Raw genomic sequence first — 21,881 nt, 5'->3', positions numbered from 1 at the left:
TGACATCTCAGCTTGAGATTGAGCTGGGCAAAAATTTGAAGTTGTAGTTACTGTCATAGTTTCTACTAAAAGTGCATTTATATTACAGCTTAACTTATCAAATCTCAAAATGAAATGCTTTTTGCACTTTTGAGTGGTACGACGCTCACAGTGCTTGTATGAATATTAAACTTAGTTACTTTGTTATGCTCATAATGTGTTCCACGAACAAGTTAGAAATACATTAGATAAAAACAGATTGAAACATTGTAGTAGTGAAGAAAATTTTACAATATAATAAATATATGTTTACTTTACTCATAGCAAACTTCTACAAATTGTCCTGAAAAAAAGATCTATCAAAGTAGATTTTCAATTGCAACAGCTGACAAAGTTTAAAGTAATACAAAACTGCTATCAATAGCTGTACCTAGACTTATCATCTTTTAAAACGCAGATGAAACTAACAAGAAGTTTCAAGAAAACCCATTTATACAAATATATCATAAGTGATTCGATATGACGAAATCACAGGTAGACACATAAAACTAGAGGACTGAAACGAACAATTCCAACAGTTTTATAAACGATGGATGGCTCCGCACGATAGTTATTCTCAGTGATTTAGTGCTAGATTAGAATTTGACGAGGTTGCCACGATCTTCCTTACATCTCCTTCCCCTCCGAAAAAAACAACTAATTTTCAAACTGTTTATTTAATATAGCTACCGTGCTTATTGATTAATTAAAAGTTCAAAAATTATTGCTTGGGTTTATTATCTAAAAAACAACACCAGAAGTAATCGGTATTTGAAGATGGGAGAAGTGACGGGTCGGTGATTCCTCGTGATCCTGCAGAACTACACCTCTGGTTATACTATATAAAAGGTATTTAATAAACATATTAAAAGGCTGATAATAAGAAAATATAACTGTTACACAAAATATTTAAGGGAAGGATTAGCTCAACCACACAGAAAAATAAACAACCAATGGTTATCTAATATTAACATTTCAACGTTTTTATTGAACCGACTTTATTGCGTCAGTCTGAAAAGAGTTGGAGTATCCAATAGAAAGCTTGTTCTGAACAATAAATAATTAACGAGATGCAAAGTTATATCATAATTTGTTTTTTCAACATACGTTAATCTTTAGTGACAAACGTGTTCTTGAATCTTAACTGAACGATGACAGTTAGACGAAGAATTCGAGTACTTATATCTGAAGGAAAGAAATTATGACGTATACATTCTGTTAGCTACTTTGTGTCTATATTTTTATGGTAATGTTCTTCGCAGAAACTTTAAGGGTAATATATACATTTAGTAGTTTTCTTCAGATACTTTATCCGAACTTCTGACGTGACATATAGAAAAAATAAGTACGAGGCATGTAATTATGAAAACATGTTGTGATAGAATGCGGCAGGGTTTATGAAATCACTTTTACATACATATGAGATACTATAACTAACAGAAAAAAAAACCAAAACTACATTTTGTGTCTATAAATTGCTTGGTTAATTACATTGTTTGTATTTTTCATGTTTAGTCTTCTTTTTTGTGTATCATCTTCCAAGTTAATAAAACGACTATTCTCTAAGTTGATATCGAAAACTAAGTTAAGTTTGAAGAGCTAAAACAATTCAAAGTTTTCATTGGATCTATTAAGAGTTTTGCGAATATTCTAATGCTTACTTATTTTGGTTGAAGTTTAATGTTTGATAAAGCGACTTTCCCGTAAATCATTTCAAAAGATGATTTTTAGAGCAAATCCTTAATTACACCTATTTCACTTTGTCTCAGACAAAAGGTCATATGCTTTGTACTGACATTTTTCCTTTTTTAGTTTTCACACAGTTACTATTTAAACCTAAAATAACTATACAAAACAACACTTACGATTCTATATGTCGATAGAACATAATGAAAAACAATTAAGTTTTAAAGGTTTATCCAAAACTGCCAGACGTTCGGTTGACGTCGTCTCTGCATTCTGTATATGATACTATACCCGTGATAATTATAGCACGAATCACTGCACCCATGTTTCTTTTAAAGTACGCATCAGTAACTTGCAAAATCTTTCCGTTTACATTAACTGCGTAAAGTACGTATAGCTTCACGGACAAATGGTGTCAGATGTAGATTCAGACATCAGTAATTCACAATGGTGTCCGTTGCTTATCATAACCATGTAAAATTCTTTGTTATTTCTCACATTTTTTTTTATCTAAAGAAATAATATGAGTCAGCAGGAAGCCACGATGAGGACCATAGCTGTTTGGTCTCGTTAGTTTTATCATAGTTTGTTTAATAATGACTATAAAGGTTTTCAATTCGAACTCATTTGACTGTTCTTTTGCATACAATTTATAAAAGTACGCACTTGTGATGGATGGCATTTTTCAGATTTCTCGGCACAAGCAAATGGCGAAAATCATTCCAAACACCTAGGAAGTAGAAAAAAAACACATGCAAGTTTTTTTTTAGTATTTGGAAATAAAGTAATAAGACATTTTAAGAAAATAGTAATTTAAATCAGTATTTTAATAATATTAAGTAATAATTATTAACACTAATAACTTTCACATTAGTTTTTATCTAGTCAGGATAAAACCCTATACTCTACGTTATTTCTATTTTTTAAAAATAATATTGAAAATAGAAATATTAATTCAGTTCTGGATAAATTTATACCCTCATTCATGGGACGATTGTTTTTCAGAATGCCACCTACAACTGAATGAGAAATGTTTGTAAACTGGTCATCATTGGTTAGTAATTTGTATGATAATTATCGCGTTATTGAAAAACTGCTTCTGGACATAGTTGAAGAAGCATTTTCATGCTTTGCAAATGTTGTGTTGTACAATGTATAGAAACTGGAATGGCCGATAATTTGGTAGTAAAGTAATGTATCTACCTGATAAACAATAACTCGTGTATCACATCCTATTTGACGTCATTTCCAAAGGCAATCACAATATAATTCGCTTCAGAGACATTTATAGAGAAAAATCTTTGGTTCTCTACGGCAAAATGTTTTAAATAACTTTATGAAAAACATGTATATAAATTTAACTATAAATCATATTTATATATATATATATACCATGGTTCTCAAATTCCAGACGGTCTTAATACAGACATATGAAAGTGTCTTTTATCATACTAAGGAACTGATAAAATGTATAGGACACTTGGTCCGCACGTGAAACAGACCATTGAAGTTTGAGACATTTCTGCATTTTACTCTTTTGTTCATTCTTTTGACAAATATGCTTATACTCTAATAATTGAATCTTTTAATTCCTATATTTCAAACCATGAAAAAATTCTATTAGGTTCCATTTTGCAAAACTTACAAATGTCTCATGTAATATTTATTTTAAAGTATGAAGAGTGGAAACTGATAAAATATTTTGGTGTTAATAGACATTTCAGTAAAACAAATATTTTAAAACAATACAAGTGAAGAAAAATTCCTTCATTAAGTGTCTTAAATAAATAAACAATAAAACAACCAGATATTAGATCTTTAAAAGAAAATAAAAAAAATTAGTGACATTTTAAGATAAAAACTTCAGTTTAAAAACTTATGTTAAATCAAGAAACAATATACGCTTTATAAAACAACTAGTAGACAATACTATTTTGATCATTATAAAACATGATAAACAGTTATAAATTTAAGAACTTATAATCTCAAATTTGAAAACGTTAAAATAAATATCTTGTTTTGTCTAACTAATTAAGATAATCAATTTACATATATAGGACTTTCATAGCAACAAAATAAGTAAAATCAAGGTAAATTCAGAAAAAAGCTAACTCTTAATAATGTTTCTTTTAAACGTTAAACTTGTTTTTCGTTTGATTTACTGTGATCAAACCATTGAGCCATCTATTGAGAAAAATTAGTATTTAATAAAAAGAGCGCTATACTACATGATGATATAAAGTACAAGATCGTAAAACAGTAAGACAGTTTAGAAATATAAACAAAAAATTTTAGTCGGTTTTTAATTAATTTTATCTACTTAGGATAAATTTGATATTATAACTTCGTTTGAACTTGTTAAAATAATTTTGAAATTAAAAGTAACAATGAAATGTAGATTATTTTGAAGTTCAACTTTAGAGCCATTTATTAGACAGTATAACTTTTCAGATAAGCGATTAACAACACACCGAAAGACATTTCACTAAATTACAAAATGTTCAGCCTTCGTCTTTATTTATATACATTTTAACATCCACCAGAAACTACTCTGTTATTTTTTTCTCTATCATTTTGACTTAACAAAGTCTAAAGACCAAAATCGAACGCTGATTTTTTATATCTTTCGCGTTTCATAACAAAAAAAATCAATACTTCTGAATTCATTGATGAGGATATATACTTATATATATTCAGTGTTTGCTATTATCTAACTGATTTGTTCAGTAAATTACAGAGGTGTTTTATCTTCGGATCTAATTTAATCAATTAAATATTTAGCATATATTATCGTTACAATTATCATACTTTTTGATCACTGAATGCTATGGACAAATGACACACTGGAACACTTTTAAGGTTGTTCGAATGCAGTTGAGGAGGTATATATATAAGTATATATACGAAAGGATGTGTAATTTAGTAAAATATAGTTTCATATTTTATAATTAATACTTCCTTTGGTGTTTTTTATTGTTTAAACAATATTTTCCATAGAATACCTATAGTAATTGTATTTGTTTTTAAAACTTTATCTTTATGTGCAAACGAACATGTAAAAATGATTGTTCAGTCTGTATTTCAGATAATGCAATATTAAAAAAGCCTCAAAAAATGTTAAAAAATAAAAAATACAAACATGTGCCAGATTGTTAGAATCAGTTTCTATTTTTTTGAATTTGTTACCATGCAATAAACAAGTTTTGGGAGTAACATTTATACAAGATATTGGAAAATAAACTTTCGTACAACTATGTATTTAGATTACACAGTTCACAAAGAGGTTGCTTGAGGGATATTTATAAAAACTCCTTAACGAGTTTTTCATGTTACGTAACTGTTATTTTAAGGACTTATGTAATAGCAGCAGTAAAATAAAATTATTATTATCTATTTATTTAGAATAATGTGAGATCTCAGGGAGCTACTCTTAAATAGATCCACGAATAATTTGGCGCATAAATAGTTTAGAAAAATGTGTTCAAAATACCGATGAGGTCTATGTGGTCCTCCTAGCAATAATAAGGTAAGTACTAAATATGGACAGAGACAAATACCACTGTTATACAAACTGAAATTAAGTTAAATGTAAGAGGCCTTCTACTTTCTAAAGAGATATTTTTGATTTTGATTTTTACATTCATCGACATAAATGTGTTAACTAAAATATAGTAACTACAATAAAATATATTAATTTTTGGAGTAAGGTGACTATATTTGAATAAAATGTCTTTAGACTGTTGTATATATTTTTATGTATTTTGAAATTTTAATAAGAATTTGTTACAAGTGTTGGTTCTTCAAACTACGTTATTTACTTTGTTATTTTTCTGGTGAATAGAAATTTTATAAAAAATGTGTGTAAAGGTTTTTGTAAACTTATTGATAATTATAGACTTAAACACTTAGGCCTTATCCTTCTTATTTATCATTGTTTGTCAGTAGTGTTCTAGAGGTTACTTGGAGAGATATTGTCAGTTAACTTCTTCCAAAACTATACTTTTGTCAGCTGTTTCTTTTGCCCTGTGCAATGTAAGCTTTATTTATTTATTATTAATCATAAATAAATATATATATATATATATATATAAGTACAGAGGGTGAGTAAAAAAAAAAAGATGTTTTAAAGCCCACATAATATGCATAAACAACATGGTAACATATTTATTGTTTCTTTTCTACATTTCTTAGCCCTGGAATTTAGATACATGTTTAACACAATACACACGTTCAATTTTTGAAACTGATTATAGAACAAAGTATTCCGGTCTGGCGGTTGATACATCTCTCATAATGAGGGAGGTGTTTTTATATTCTTGGTAGTTACTATATAAATCAGATAATTCAAGGAAATATTCTACTCCTTGGCAAGATTAAGTCCCTCATTGCTTATCTTTGTTAATGGTAACATTTACTTGGTTAAACGTAAAGATTTAGTAGATTAAATGAATTTGCTTGATCAGCCATAAAATCTGTTCTGTGGTCTTCTGTATTGAATGGAATATAATTCATCTTCTATAAAAAGTTTAAATTTCCTGTTTTAAGTGAACTGTAAACCACAATTTCTTGGGTGGCAAATAGACAGATAGAACCTTTATTTTCAAAGTCTGGATGAGCTAGAGTAAGACTAACACTTACGAACTCAAAAACGTTCATTTGGTCTAAATTAGTTTTACTTTATATGACTTTTAAAAATAAATATTTGGTTGCTATATTGGAGATGGTCCACGAAAAATATATTTCTTAATACGTATCAACGTACCTGTAAGCTTGCTATACCACATCCAATACCCAACAACAACGTGCTCTCCCCACGAATAAACTCTTCCAACTTCACTAAACAGCCCTGAAACCAAACATATAGTTACCAAAACGTATACATTGATTTAAATAAGTACATTGAGGTTGGGTCTTTAAGACCACTTCAACACTTGAAAGATTTGTCTTATACATATTTGTTATATTTAATGTTATGCTATAAAAATAAAATGAAACACAATAGCTTTGGTATCAAAAACAATATTAAAAATGTTTCTGATAACTAAAATCATAATACAATATCTAATTTATTTACTAGTCGTTTTGTGAATAACTTGTTTAATTGAGCTTCATCTTTGCTTTATAAATTTGAAGGCGTTAATATGTAGATTCTTGCAATTGTTTTGGCAATCATGCAATGTATGATTTTTTACACTTGAATGTTTACTTTTAGGTTTGAATGCTAACACACACGTGCTTATAGCCATCTGGTGATTGCTCCAGGTATGTCGAATTGCATCAGAATAAATTCATATACTGCTTTCGATATTTTGTTGTTTTTTAAAGTAGGAGATATATTACCTGTATTTCGAATGTAAAACTTAAAACTACGTGTACGTAAACATTATAAATTTGTTCGTTTGGTTGTTTTTTTTTTATTTATAAAATACGTTTGCACGTATAAAGTGACTTAATGTTATCCATCGTTTGGGAACAATAAGTTTTTGTTTTTTTTTTAGCTTTATTCAAGCACTTCCGGATGATACAATTATGACATTTTGGGAAATCAATATTTACTTAGAATTTTTTTAATGTTTTGCTATCTTTATATAGACATGTGTTAGTTTATGTGAACAATTAGTCAAGATTTCAACCAAATATCTTTGAATGTCTGTTATAAAGATTTCAAAATTAGAAGACAAGATCGTAAGTTGTTTTCATGGTTTATCTTATATTCAAAATCCAAAGAATTCTTTTAATACACTTATGTTAATTCTGATGTTTCATTGTACATTTTATGCTGTTAATGTTATTGTTAAGATATTTTAAAATCGGTCTTCGTGTTGTGATTCAATAAAATTAACAAAAGCATTATCGACGTGCCTACAATAGTAAAAAGGCTAAAAATTTTCACTTTTTTATGAAAATCAACAAAAAAAAGATTGGCAGGTATTGATACCATTATAGACGTACTTACGATAGTAAAAAGGCTTCAATTTCTCGAGGGATTTTCATGAAGACCAGGGAAATGGTTGGCAAGTGTTGATACCAATTTAGATCTCATTGCTACTCTATACATTTAATCATACGTTGTGCGATTGAGCACAATGTGCGACTACTGTTAGCACTGCATAATAATATTTGGAACAAATGCTTCAAAAATGTTATACTTTATTATCTCTTTGGAAGATTGTATTTATTAATATTTGTAATATCTCCTTAAGTGGAATATTTGTTTTAACGTTATTCTAATGAAACTTTGTTGAATGGACAGCAACTGCTTGTTATAGAAGCATAAGTGGAGAGGACGAAGTGTAGAAAGTCTTTCGTCTTCTTTTAAGGAACGTTATTCTACATCAAAATTTGTAAAGAAAACTATTTGACTGGAGATATTTCATTTCAATGGTGAATAAAGAGCGTTCATTAATACTGAATTGTTATAATTATTTTATGCAAAAACCTGGTAATTAAGCATTAAATACTGCTGAAAGGAAGAGCCAGTTTGGTGTGAGGAGAATTCGAACCCGCGATACTCAGATTACGACTGGAGCATTCTAAATATGTGGTTATGAACAATTCATTTCTACATGACCAGTTGGGATCTTCTCTCAACTGTTGTTCCAGTTCCAATGAGCATTCAGAAGGTTAAAGAGTATTCGTATATCTGAATTCTTCAGGAGGTAAAAGAAATTTTAATCTACGTGCCACCATTTTAATTCACAAAATTATACGGATAGTTTTTTTATAACATCGGGTATAATATTTCTCTCAAACAATTCAAACACTGAAAACAAAGTTACATTTATGCGAGAACCTTTTATTTCTATTATATTGCATATTTTGTTAAAGTATTTTAACATTTTCGGTATTTGTATATAAAATTAGTAGTACAACAGTGCCTTTACTTACTTCATTTATATAAAACTTTTTCTCTCTTTTTTTAAAATGAATATTTGCGATTTTCTCAAAATAAGAGATTCGTCTGTTGTGTAAACGATAGCTCGATTTCTTTACGTTAAAAGAGACCAAATTTAGAAGTTTGCTGCTGTTCGACTGTTCTATCTTTTTAAGTAAACATGATTCTGAAATGTACATTTTGAGGAATCAGTGTGTGAAATTAGTATTATATATATATATATAAGTTAATGATGGAAAAACAAAGTTATTTGTGTCAAAACACTTTTTTCAGCAGCAAGCCATTTAAATTGTACACTAACTAACACAGGTATCGAGTAGGCACATGCATTTGGAAGTGTCTGCAAAACTTAAAGTGATAAGCATCTCTATTCAATAACCAGGAGAAAGACATGAGCGTTAAGCGTAGCCAACGTGTTACAACGACAGATTCAGAATAAATTATTGATCCATTTCTGAGAGGAACCCGGTGGCCTAATAACATTTCAAATTTAAATTCAGGAATATCCAGGGTAATTCTGCGAATAGCATTTTGACCTAAATAAAACTACAAGAACCGGTAAAGTTATTTGAAATTACGTCATTCAGAGAACAAAATGTTAAGGTAATTCATTTAGTCAACGTTTTTTTTTCATTTTCTCTTACATGGACAAGATTATGATTGGATAATAAAATCTGAACAAAACGATTTCTTGAAATCAACTCAATTCAGGATAAGCTTGATATCTAATTCTAATGTCTTATCGTCAAGATCCGGCAGGGCCAGGTGGTTAGGGCACTTGACTAGCAATCTTTGGGGTACGGGTTCATATCCCGGTGTCACTAAACATGTTCGTCTTTTTAGCCAAGGGCACATTATAATATTATGGTTAATTCCACTGTTCGTTAGTAAAAGAGTAACCCTTATGTTGATGATGTGTGTGATGATGACTAGCTTCCTTCTCTCTATCTTACACTGCTACATTAGGGACGACTAACGCAGACAGCCTTCCTATAGCTTTGCGCAAACTTTAAAGTCAAACATTATCGTCAAGTGTTGGAAGAGACAAATACCGTATTATAAGATCATGAACAATAAATTATAATTACTTCTATATATTAATTTGAAACTAGTAGTAATTCAACTTTGTTAAAACAACGAGGCATTAAATTTTACACAATTATAAGTTTTGAAATATAAAACATGGAACTGGCAATAAAAACTCACTCTTAAATACTATATATTTCACCTTGCTACAGATAACACTAATTTACAGTTATGTGAGTGTTTTTTTTTCTTATAGCTAAACCATATCGGGCTCTCTCCTATGTTCATCGAGGGGAATTGAACTCTTGATTTTAGCGTTGTAAATCTGTCGACTTATCGTTGTTCGATTAGTACGTATGCATAAAATGTAAATATCAACTTTTGATAATATGGTATGTTGACTAATAAAATTAGTATTTCAATAGAGTAACGAAAATCCATACCTTCTGATGACGAAATTTAACGTTTTGCTTCAAATCTTGCGACTGACACAGCGTTTCGTTTACAGGTTTTGGATTTTTGAAAGCGTCAATGTCGTCGTGGTTTTTTAGGACACAACATGTCTTACTGACGTTGTCTCCCTGGCCAAGGTTATCAAGCTTCCACTTAATTTTATCATAATCTTTTGATTCTTTTACTCCACAGCAGCCAAACTTGTAGTAAATAATAAAATTGAACATAATTTACATGCACAAGTCATAAAATTTGTCCATCAACTTTTGAAAAACAACAACATGATTGTCACACAGAAATCTAGTCAAAATACTAAAATCAAACTAAGTTATTTATTTAAACACAACTTTAAACAAATTTATAATTACAGCAAAAGAAAGTAGCAACAATTTCTTGATTCAGATGAAAACCATATTTTCTAGATTTTTTATTTATATTTGATCCTTAGCTCAACTTAATATTGTGAAATATTTGAAATTTTAGTGACCAAAACTAAGGAACTCGCGTTCGGCACTTTCAATCAAGCTGTTAAACACTAAAACCCAGTATAATCTCTTTTTTCTTAAGCTGTTATAAATGGTTGTTGACATATGTTTCCACTCATACTGATAAGTATTTAATTTTACAAACTTACATATCTCACACAATGTTTGTAATAATTTAATTTCCAGTTGTAATGCAGTATAACAATTTAATTTCCAATAGTAAAATAGTCGACTATGTCTGAGGATCAGTGTTTTGCTTTGGTCTCTCACGTCTTTTTAAAAACGTCAGTTATACCTTAGTCTAGCATCAAATTGAAAACACACCAAACGAGCTATATGAAACGAAACATCGAGATAATAAATTTGTTTAAATGGAACATAATGTTCCTTTTCGTTTATTAATTTGATGAAGTAAAAGGCAAAATAAGTATATTGTATCTATATTGGAAAGATATACATGACATTCGTCATGAAGAGCGAGTAGAATAATAAAAATGGGCAGAAAGTAAAATTTAAATAAATTAAGAATAAGTAAGAATTAAGAATGTTTGTTTGATGAAGTCTTGTTTGATAGACGGTTTGTTAACTCTACCGTAGGTAAAATAATTACAAAAAGAGACGCAATGTTATGTAAGGATTATAAATTGTAATGTTTATCTGATAACTACAGTGAAATAAATAATTATCAAATTGTTAACCAGTTGACCTTTCAAAGGAAAATTTTCTTTGCAACTTTAATAACACTATGCAACAAAATTTTTACTTTTTCTTGTTCTTTGGCAGAAAGTGCTATTTCCCGATTGCTTATGCCTATAGTAAATGAAAAAAACACACCTATTTTTCTCTTCAAACTTTGCTTTTGTGACCTGGGAGTTTATAACGAAAACATAATGGGTGACTATAGTTGGGGGCTGATACGTGAAAGTTATTAACATTACAGTCGCAAATCTCTAAAAACTACTCACTTCTAAACATTTTTGTATAACTTTAGTATAAATACATGTAAATCTTGATTGATATGTTGTTTTATTCAGACCTTATATAAATAAAAATGTGCAAATTTGCCAGTTTTTACATAGAAAATAGGTTAATTTCCAGGTCATTAAAGCAAAGTTTGAAGGGAATAATGACCATTTTCTGTGCTTTTACAACATAAGCAATTAAGAAATAACATATACTATCCAGGAACAAAATTTGTGTTACATAGTGTAATGTGTGCTTTTCGATGAAGAATGTTTTAAAAAAAGTGTTAAAACTACTGTAATATTCATACTTTTAATTTAACATGAAAACTAATTTATTTGCTCGGTACTTTTCTGAAAATTTTATGCACATAACAGGATAGCCTAAACTAAGTATTGAACAGCTGAATGTAGACGCCCAGTGAAATGCGTTGTTTAAAATATTAAGACAGATAGTAAGATATTGCAAGAATGATAATGTATGTATCAATTCCTAAGGAAATAAATATTGCTGAAAAATTAAAAAAACAAACAAATTAATTTTGTAAAAAAGTTAAAGGTTAAGTTGTAATTAGAACAGGAGAATTGTTGATCTTTCATTTTTTCATTTAATGGTTTATTTGGCTTTACGTAATTGTAACAACTGTCCAAAAATGTTTTGCTTGAGACTGTTAAATGATCTGCAACGATTTAAGACTATTTTTTATTTTTAGATATACAGAATAAAATATTTATAGTACAACGTTTCATCAGGTTAACTTGGCATCACCAAGCTTGTAGCTGTTGTAGAACTATAAATAGAATAAAATGCAAATATTTGATTTCTTTTCTTCTATAGTATCAAAGTTATTTGTGCTAGTGTACGGTAACGTGTTGATAGTTTACAGTGTGATTGGCTGTCTATGCTTATGTTGTGTAGTAACTACATTCTTGTTTCATAGGACAAAAACGTTAAATGATGAATGTAAAGTAATCAGGGTTTTAGCTTCTCCATTCAACAGATTCAGGGAAAATTTTATGTTTGAGTAGGAGTTGGATGGAAATTCTGGAAAAGAGTATGTGAATCTAGTAGTGTTGATAACAAGGTAGCATAAGTAAAGAACTCAAACGTTTCAAACATAATACTGGTAACTCAGATTACGCTTTTCACGTGGTACATGACATTCCATTAGAAATCTTGCCAATGACCTAGTTGTAAGTATATGTGTGAATGCTACTTCTAGAACACTGATGTACGAAACAATATTAGGTGACGTCAATGGATGTATATTTACTTAAAAATCGCTACTTTGGAGGAATAAGCAACCCAAAAGACTTTACTGGGATTGAAAATTTAAATAATAGGACTAGAAAATTTATAAAAGCGTGTTCTTTACAGGTGAAACAAGATTCAAGTTGTTTGACAGAAATCAATAATAGGTTGTTTAATGACTCAATCAATGAACAATATTTACAATGAAACATATTAGGGGTTTCATTCAATGGTATTTGGAAACCCATACAAAATTGATGGCATCCTGACTGATGACGAGTACAAGCAGATTTATACATTATGTAGTTCCCTCAGAAATAAGACTTGAATATTAAGGTTGAATGGTCTAACGTGGAAATTAAGAAAGTCAAAAACGAATAAAAAACTTGGAAAACTTGGAGTAATACTTATGGTAGCATCAAACAGTTTAGCTGACTTATATTTATGGTAGCATTAAAAACGTGGCTAAATAACACTTATGGTAACATAAAACAAGGTGTGCTGCTCTTTATTGGAACAGATATAAAATACTAGCGTATCATATTAAGTATTCGCTTTTCTTTAGTATTTACTGTAATAATGTAGTGTACTAATGATAAAGTAACCATTTACTTGAAAATTAACTGTGTTTAACTTCAGTGTGTGTGCGAATTGAGTTTCTTTCACAATTATTTCCTAAACGATGTATCTTAAAATATATATGATGATCAAATTTTCTGAATCATATTTTTAATATTATAGCTGATCTTACAGATGATCTTTAAAATCATAATACAAAATTTTTAGAGTTTATACTGATTTAAAAACCTAAATATATTGTTTTATATTATAATAAAGATTACAGAGGCCTGTGAATTTTAAACTTCATAAAAGTTGTTCTGGTTTTAATAATGGATTTTCCATAATTCAGCTATGCAGATTTCGAAAATAATATTCATGTTTTCTATAATGTAACGACTTTTTACATATCGAGAAGAAAACAATATGATTTCATTTACCACAATAAAGATTATTGTTATTATGTTTGTTATATGTGAGTTTTAGATAAGACTCACGCGTCGCTATTGGTCTAGAGAAGTTTATAGCCAGTGGTTGTCAACATTTTAAGCATAACAAAATGTGACCTGATTTCAGTGAAAATAATTCACTTATGTAAAAGTACGTATGATGTTTCGTGACAAATCTGTACGTAATGAAGATAATTGGATATCGTTTTCGGATTCGGAATAATTATATTACACAACTCTGCAATGTTTATTATTGTCTTTTAAAATTTGTAATTAGGAATATGCTTTCATTATTTCGAATTTTAATGGCTATTGAATGACATTTGAAAAAACAAAGAAACAATGAACTACCTCTCATTACAAGCCAGTCATACATTTTTATGATTTGTTATGTGACATTAATTTTTGTATAACTGAAATGCCACACACACACAGACAGACAAATACATACTTTCGTTTGGGCCAAATCAATGGATTCTGTTATGGTTTCATCTATTCCATACTTGTTCTTCAATTTGGAAGTCACGTTGTCCTTCATCCCTTTGATGACCTATAAAAGTATTTAAAAATTAAAGTTTTAATTGATGAAAACGATCATTTGAAAATATAACACAAACTTTGTTTGGGGAAATAAAATATTTACTCGTTTATTATATAAGAGTTAAACTTCTGATAACAGGTGCTTGTCATAGAATAACTTGAAATAGGATTAAAACAAAATATCCTAATACTGAAAAACTATCTAAAAGTTCATAATTTTACCGATACAGTACTTTTAATTGTTTTACACTTTTGACTAGAATTAACTTGTTGAAATGGTTTACAATACGAATGTGAAAAGTACCGTATTGCTTTTTTGTAAATCTCATTAATCCACCCAAGAAAGACATTCTAAGAAGTAACTGATCAACAGTCTAAATTTACTGTCTCATTTGAGATTCATAAATTCTGTAAATTTTAAATATTTCTTACGAAAAATTACATTTGTTCCAGAGAAACTTATTGTTACAAAACACGTCCATCCATACATGAATTTAAAGATATATAACTTCCAATTATTAAAAAAATATATAATTTTAATGTGCGTTTTAATTTTTATAGCAAAGTCACATCAGGCTATCAGTTTTTTTCATTGAAGGGAATCGAACAACTGATTTAAACATTGTAAAATTTTTGAAGTTTTACCTATGTTACAATGAATGACATAAAAAAGACCTTCCAAAGAGAATAACAAGAAATAAAGAACATTATAAACTATTTATTATATTAACATGCTATTTCTTAGGAATACTGATATAAAAATAAACAATATTTGTAAGTTTTTGTGAGCAACTGTTGAAGCAAGATTGGTTGGACTAATGAATGGAACTTAAAAAGTACATTTTAAGCTTTTACAATATAATGTCTACAAACAACATGCGGATGGCAGAAAATCCAACGAAAGTTCCTTTTGTATTTCACCTACGGTCTCCCCAGCCTTGCAACGTATGAAATGTTTGTGGTATATTTGTACCGTACTTCATTTTGTTTTCTGCTTATACTGCCCCCAGTGGCACAGCGAGGTGTCTGCGGACTTATAATAGTAGAAACCAGGTAGAGCACAGATAACTTTTTGTGTAGCTTTGTGTTTAATTACAGACAAATAAACAAGCAAGCAATTTCGTGATGACGAGAAGTCCACTTGAAGTAGAAATGTATCTCAGGACGGCTGGTGTGGGTATTAACTTTACTAATAAAGCAGAGAAAAACGCTTCGACCTTCTTAGATTATCTTCAGGTTAACAAAGGGAGAGTTTGCAGGGCACATGACTTAGAGACGAGAGTGTAAATGGGTACGGGACTGTAAGGGCGTTGCAGTATATGTTAGGTTATTAATTAGTATAGGTATAAAGGTGTTTCTTTATACTGGTTTAATTTTGGTTTTAGTTGTTTTATAAGTAGGGCTTCTTTGATTTTATGTTTATTTATATATTTTTCCCCACTTAGTATCTGAGTGTTTTCTATGATTCTGTTTTGTTTATTTCATTTACAGTGTTAAAAAACGTGCGAATGTTTTAAGTTTTTCTTTTTTTTTGTTCTTTGAATATGATTGTCCATTACGATCCATAACTTCGACATATGAATAATTTAACTACAACCTCGGTAAACATACAGTGTGACATTTTCTAAATATTTAACATCAGCCGACTCCTTTTTCAAAGTCTCTTTTAACTTTAAATATATTCTTAATCAACTAAATCCTAATGTCTTAATGGCCAGTTTTGATGTAATCTCCCTCTTCGTAGAAGGCCAAAAAACTGAAGTCTGTAAAATAGCTTTACAACTTTATATCTAAAACCCCAACTCATTGATACACATCCCCAGCAACCTATTAGCAACCCTTATAGAATTCATTACCACTGAAACTAACTTTATGTTCAATAAACAAAACTACCTACAAATAAATGGCCTAAGTATGGGGAATCCCGTGTCACTGGTTCTAGCCAACATTTTTATGACACAGATTGAATTTCAAGCAGTCAATTCAGCCTTATACCCACCACTATTCTGGTACAGGTATGTTGATGATACAGTTGCTGGATTTACATCTATAGAACACACACTTAGTTTTTTCAACCACGTTAACTCCATACACTCCAACATTAAGTTCACCTGTGAACAGGAAAAAAAATCAAATATCATTACTGAATCTCAAGATCACAATAATCGACACACAATTCAAGACAGAAATCCGTAGAAAAATCACTCATACTGGACTATACATTTCCTGGGACTCAACTTATGAAACAAAAACTCAACATTAAAAAACCAAATAACTGCAGACACAAAACTATGTTCACCCGATAAAATTAACAATGAAATCAACAAAATAAACAACACTTTATCAACATCAACAAATTTCCTCCAAAAATCGTTGAAAAAATTATACACACACACCTAGACCAACAACAAATAAACGATAATAAATCCCAAGATACAACAAACTACAAAACCTCACACTGCTGGATACCATATATTCTCGATTTCAGCGCAAAAATAACCAACGTTTGGAAAAAACTTATAACAAAACACAACACTCCAGCAAACACCAAATTTATTCATAAACCAGGTACAACTGGCACGACTTCTATTCTGGAGAAACAAGCAGAAAAATGAAAACCAGATAAAAAAAAACAACCAAAAAACACCACACGTTTTTGAACACTGCAAATCAAATAAATAAAACAGAACCATAGAAACTACTCAGATACTAAATAGGGAAACAAATATAAATAAACGTAAAATCAAAGAAGCCCTACATCCTTGTGCAAATTAATTGAAACAAATGGTCATTTTACAATATTTTCAGCATGGTGACCGGTGTAGACTCGCTGGACCCGCTGATTTCCATTAATAGTCATTTTTTTTCACACAGACGGCGTCATTAGCTATGTTTTGCAGTACGGTTGATCTATTTTTTGGATATATGACGAAATTCTGAGGAATATTACGTCATTCGAAATTGCATTAGAAGGGCAAGGAGACCAGTCAAAAAACAATTTCTTACCAACTCAATGACGAAAAAACGGTATCAATGGGGTCTGAAATACAAGAACTAGACGCAAGAACAATGGAGGAAGATGTTATTCAGTGACGAGACTCATTTATTCGTACGGGGTCAAAGAAGTCTGCATGTTCGCAGATCTCCAGGTGAGAAACTTCGAGAATCTCACATCAATCAGTTCGTAAAACATCCCTTGAAGAATATGTTTTGGGGCTTTTTCAGCTACTGTGGTGTCGGAGGCTTACATATCGTAGAAGGTACGATGCAAGGACCCCACAGTACATCGAAGTTTTGCAGAGAAGAGTCGTTCCAGAATTGAAAAAGAGATTTCCAAATGGATCTGGCATTTTTCAGCAAGATCTGGCTCCGTGCCACACATCGAAACTGTGAAGACTGTACTAGAAGACTGTACTACGAAAGATAAGCTAATTGAGGCCATAATTGAGGTGTGGTACCGCGATCCAAAAATTAGTAAAGATTGCAGTCAACTCGTGGACTCGATGCCAAAGCGGATTAATGATCTTCTGAAAAATAAAGGCGGTCGTATCATGTATTAATTTGCGAGTAATTTTTAGATTCTGAGAAATAAAAAGCAAAAAATTGAAAAAATCGTAATTTTCCGTCTTGTTTCAATTAATTTGCACAAGGGTGTACTTTTACAACAACTCAAACCAAAAGTAAATTAATACAAAGGAACACCTTTATAGCTATACTAATTAATAACTTAACATATATTGCAACGCTCATACAATCCCGTACCCATTTATACTCTCGTCCCTAAGACATGTGCCCTGCAACGGTCAGTTACAAACTTTATCTTTGTTAACTTGAAGATGACTTGAAAAGGTCGAAACGTTGCTCTCTGTAAAAGTGTTAGTACTCATAACAGCCGCCTTAAGATACAAACAAACTATTTATACTGAGATTGTAACAAGACCGTACGTGTATGTAGCGCACAAATATTATACTCTGTACATAACAATTACAAAATAATTGTAATTTGCAATATTGTAAGCTGTGACAAGAAACAAGCCAGTGTTATAAAATAATGCTAATTCTCTCCTCAATTTATCTCCATGCAAATCAATCTGAATTGGAAATGATTGGTCACTCAACTTTATTATATATGATAATTACAAAGTCTTCTATTACGTATCACTATGGAATAAATCACAACACTAAAAGTGTTTTAAGATGTTGACGAGCCATGACTGAACCTCACAGGAGACACTTGGATGTTGCACTCTCGTGGAAAGTAATCGGATGTTTGGAAAATGATCAGTTGCAGCAAACTATTGCGAAGTAGCTACAAGTGTTGTCAACATAATAACACAATTGCTTCTGACGCATTAGTGTAGTTGCTCGGACACCTAGACAATACGCACAAGCATATAAACACAAAATGACAACTGATTGTGTTTAGACCTAGCACGGCCAGGTGTTGAAGGCACTTGACTCGCAATCTGAGGATCGCAGGTTCGAATCCATGCCCCAATAAACATTTTCGCCCTTTCAAACGCGGGGGTGTTATAATATGATGGTCAATTCCATTATTCGTTGAAAAAAGGTTAGCCCAAGAGTTGGCGGAGAGTGATGATGACTAGCTGCCTTTCCTCAGTCTTTTTATGTGACTAGCTGTCTTTCCTCAGTCTTTTTATGTTACCTGTTCGAAAAACCGGCATGACTTCTATTAAAAGGAACGACATGTGTATGTGTGATCGATACTATTTTATAACAATAATTTTGCCTTCTCACAATTGATATATTGTAATCTCCATTTACTCGTTGTGCAGTTTATGATGCTTATTTATATTCACTTTTTTAATCTGTAAAAGCGCTTGTAATGTGTCTCATCCAAAACACTTTTTTGTTATGAAGTCGGAAGATAATTTTATACTATTTGTTATTTACAATAATACTAAGACGACACGTTATTCGTGGTCTAATCAAAGGAATTACACTTTTTTATTAGGGTTATTTTAAGTTGATTATTATAACTATAGCTCAGCTGATATTTATAAAATATAAAAAAATTGTGTATTATGGTGGGATGATTTGAACCAAAAAATACATACCATTTTCGGTAATAATAAGTCGAAGACGATGTGTTGTAGTAGCCTTCGTCGTGATATGTGTTGAAAATTAATTTCGTATAAGAGTGTTGAAAGGACATAATATAGCCAATTTGGTATCATATGTAAGCCTGATTAATTTAGATGTAGTATAATATTTTGCATAATTGTTATTTTCACAGAATTATCAGGTGAATTACGTTTTTGAAGAATACGTTCTGATTTTTGTAGGTTTAATTAAATTGCTTAGCTTCTTGTAAGTTAGAGTTACAACAGTGAGTAGGAAACTAAAATGTATGGAAAGTTATTGTCCAACCAACTAATAACATATCAAGGTGAGTGTTTTCAATTTCACGCAAGCTCATCATTGACTTGATTGTCTGTTTATAGTTAAGCGTATAGTTCCATGACAGGCTGCTTGTGCTGCGCCCACCACGAATATTGAACTCTGGTTTTTATCGTTGAATGTCCATAGATTTGCCATTGTGCCACTAGGGGGAGTGGATAGTGCTTGATCATTGCATTGCATTTCAAGAGAAAGAGACTTAATTTCATTTTTTTTCGTTTAAGATTTTTCTTTTCCCATAGATAGACAATTTTGTTGTTGAAATATTTGCTCTTCGATCCATAATGTCTTTAAATATTTATAAACAATTTAAATATTCTGTGAATTTTGAAGTTGGTTCGACGCCTGGAGTGGTAATACAGAATAGTCCAACATCTTTTATTCTGTATCATTTTAAAATATTCTAATTATGTTAAATTAGAGTTACAAGGCACGCAATCATAATTCCTAAAAACAATGTGTAAAGTATTAGTGCAAAGGTCTTCTCTTTGTTATATGCAGGTAGTACACTAAAACAAATATAATTTTTTACGAAATGAAATTGCAACGATAAAACATTAGATTTATAAGGAAAATAATATTATGAATGTATAATACGCATAACAAGCTCAGTTGCAAGTTTGATTTCTTTCTCCATACGTATATGATCTTTCGTTTACTAGCCCAATGAAAGAAGCAAAGCTGTATAGAATTTAGCACGTGGTAACAATGTGCTCATTACTAGTTATTTCTTATTTAACCAGAATATATAAACTTATTTTAATCACACATTATTGAAGCATGGCACTCACTGCATATCAAGCCTCTTATGTGACGCCACATAATTTACGTTTTCGATTAAATAATTATTAAACAATTTATTCCTGATGAAAAACAAAAACATTATAATGAGACAAAAATACAGAATTATTCTCCATTGCCTGTCCTCGTTGCCATCATTAAATCATAACGGATAATATCTGTGGCCATCGTACCTAAATGCGTTGGGGATATTCTATCTACCAGATAATACACAAATTCAGATGTCACTCTGGTCGGAAAATAAGGAGAATCGGTTAAACCTTGGAAGTCGATTGCTTGAGTCTATGACGTCTCAACTCCTACTGCCTTTCGTTGTCTGTAGCGAGTTGTGGAAAGGCAGTTACTCTTAATATTTAGCTATAACCTTAAAGTCGAATTAAACTACCCTAAAATTATACAATGTAAAATTCCCATAAAAATTGCCTATAGACAATTAATTAATTTACTTTTTACACCTATATACATACAATAATATATAATTTTTCGCTCAGAAAAGTCTGAATGCTTAGAAAGTCGTAAACGAAAGTTTTTTCTAAACTTTCCACCTTGTTCTTATGCTAATCTTGTGAAGAATACAACATATTAATCCAAATTTATGTACGTATTTCTTTATTTCCTGTTAGTTTTACAATACATATTTGATTCAGTTTTTGCAAGTATCTTACCTTGTTTTTGAATATAACTGCTAAGATTCCAACAGCAATTTCACAACCAAGGATGAGGAAGAGGAAAACGAAATACTGCAAAATAACATATTTTTCTTAAATTTAATCAGTGAGAGGAATTTTGGAATAAAATACATTAGAAATGCTCGCCATTTAGGCCAAAACGACAGATAGTTCAGAATAACCAATGGTTATATTCAAAGAATAAAGCAGATATTTTCAAATACTGTGAAAGAAGATTAAGTGTTTAGAATGTGCTTCAACAGAAAGAAAGATATAAAGTTTGTTGGTGTCAGTACTGTGATTGTACTTTTTGCAAAACAATAATATGTAATCAAATATGATTAAAATATTTCGCGTAACCTTCCACACGTTATTTTAAAAGAAACTTGATAATAAGCTCCATTGTTGAATTGCATTGTTGTAGAATTAACAACATTCTTTGAGTGATTGAGCTTGAATAAAAACCACTAACTTTTCTACACTACCAGAAAAAAACTAATGTGAATGTCTCTACAGTTAAAAAGTTCAAAAACGTAGTTAAACATTATTTTTAGCGCTATTTTTGTGGGTGAACTACGGTATGATGACTCAATTGTGTTTCTATGGGAATAATATTCATGCTGTTTTTAAAGTAGATGAGAAAGATATTAACTCCTTTCTGTCCTAC

General features: G+C 30.4%; 1 protein-coding gene across 6 annotated transcripts in view; it reads right to left on the bottom strand.

Moving 5' to 3' along the window:
• Positions 1-272: 272 nt before the first annotated feature.
• LOC143235003 (CD151 antigen-like) overlaps positions 273-21,881 on the bottom strand; it is an 86,148-nt gene continuing 64,539 nt past the window's right edge. For 5 of the 6 annotated variants that reach the window (XM_076472708.1, XM_076472709.1, XM_076472705.1 and 2 more), the window contains 5 exons: positions 21,212-21,286; positions 14,236-14,334; positions 10,069-10,278; positions 6,467-6,550; positions 273-2,434 (listed from right to left, as the gene is read on the bottom strand). In XM_076472708.1, the coding sequence (XP_076328823.1) occupies positions 2,390-2,434; positions 6,467-6,550; positions 10,069-10,278; positions 14,236-14,334; positions 21,212-21,286 (513 nt within the window). In that variant the 3' untranslated portion in view covers positions 273-2,389. The remainder of the gene's footprint in view (positions 2,435-6,466; positions 6,551-10,068; positions 10,279-14,235; positions 14,335-21,211; positions 21,287-21,881) is intronic. The other variant, XR_013018886.1, reaches the window with a different exon arrangement.

This window comes from Tachypleus tridentatus, chromosome 12 (assembly GCF_004210375.1).
Source record: "Tachypleus tridentatus isolate NWPU-2018 chromosome 12, ASM421037v1, whole genome shotgun sequence".
Taxonomy (NCBI): Eukaryota; Metazoa; Arthropoda; class Merostomata; order Xiphosura; family Limulidae; genus Tachypleus; species Tachypleus tridentatus.
This window is presented reverse-complemented; position numbering and strand designations above follow the sequence as displayed.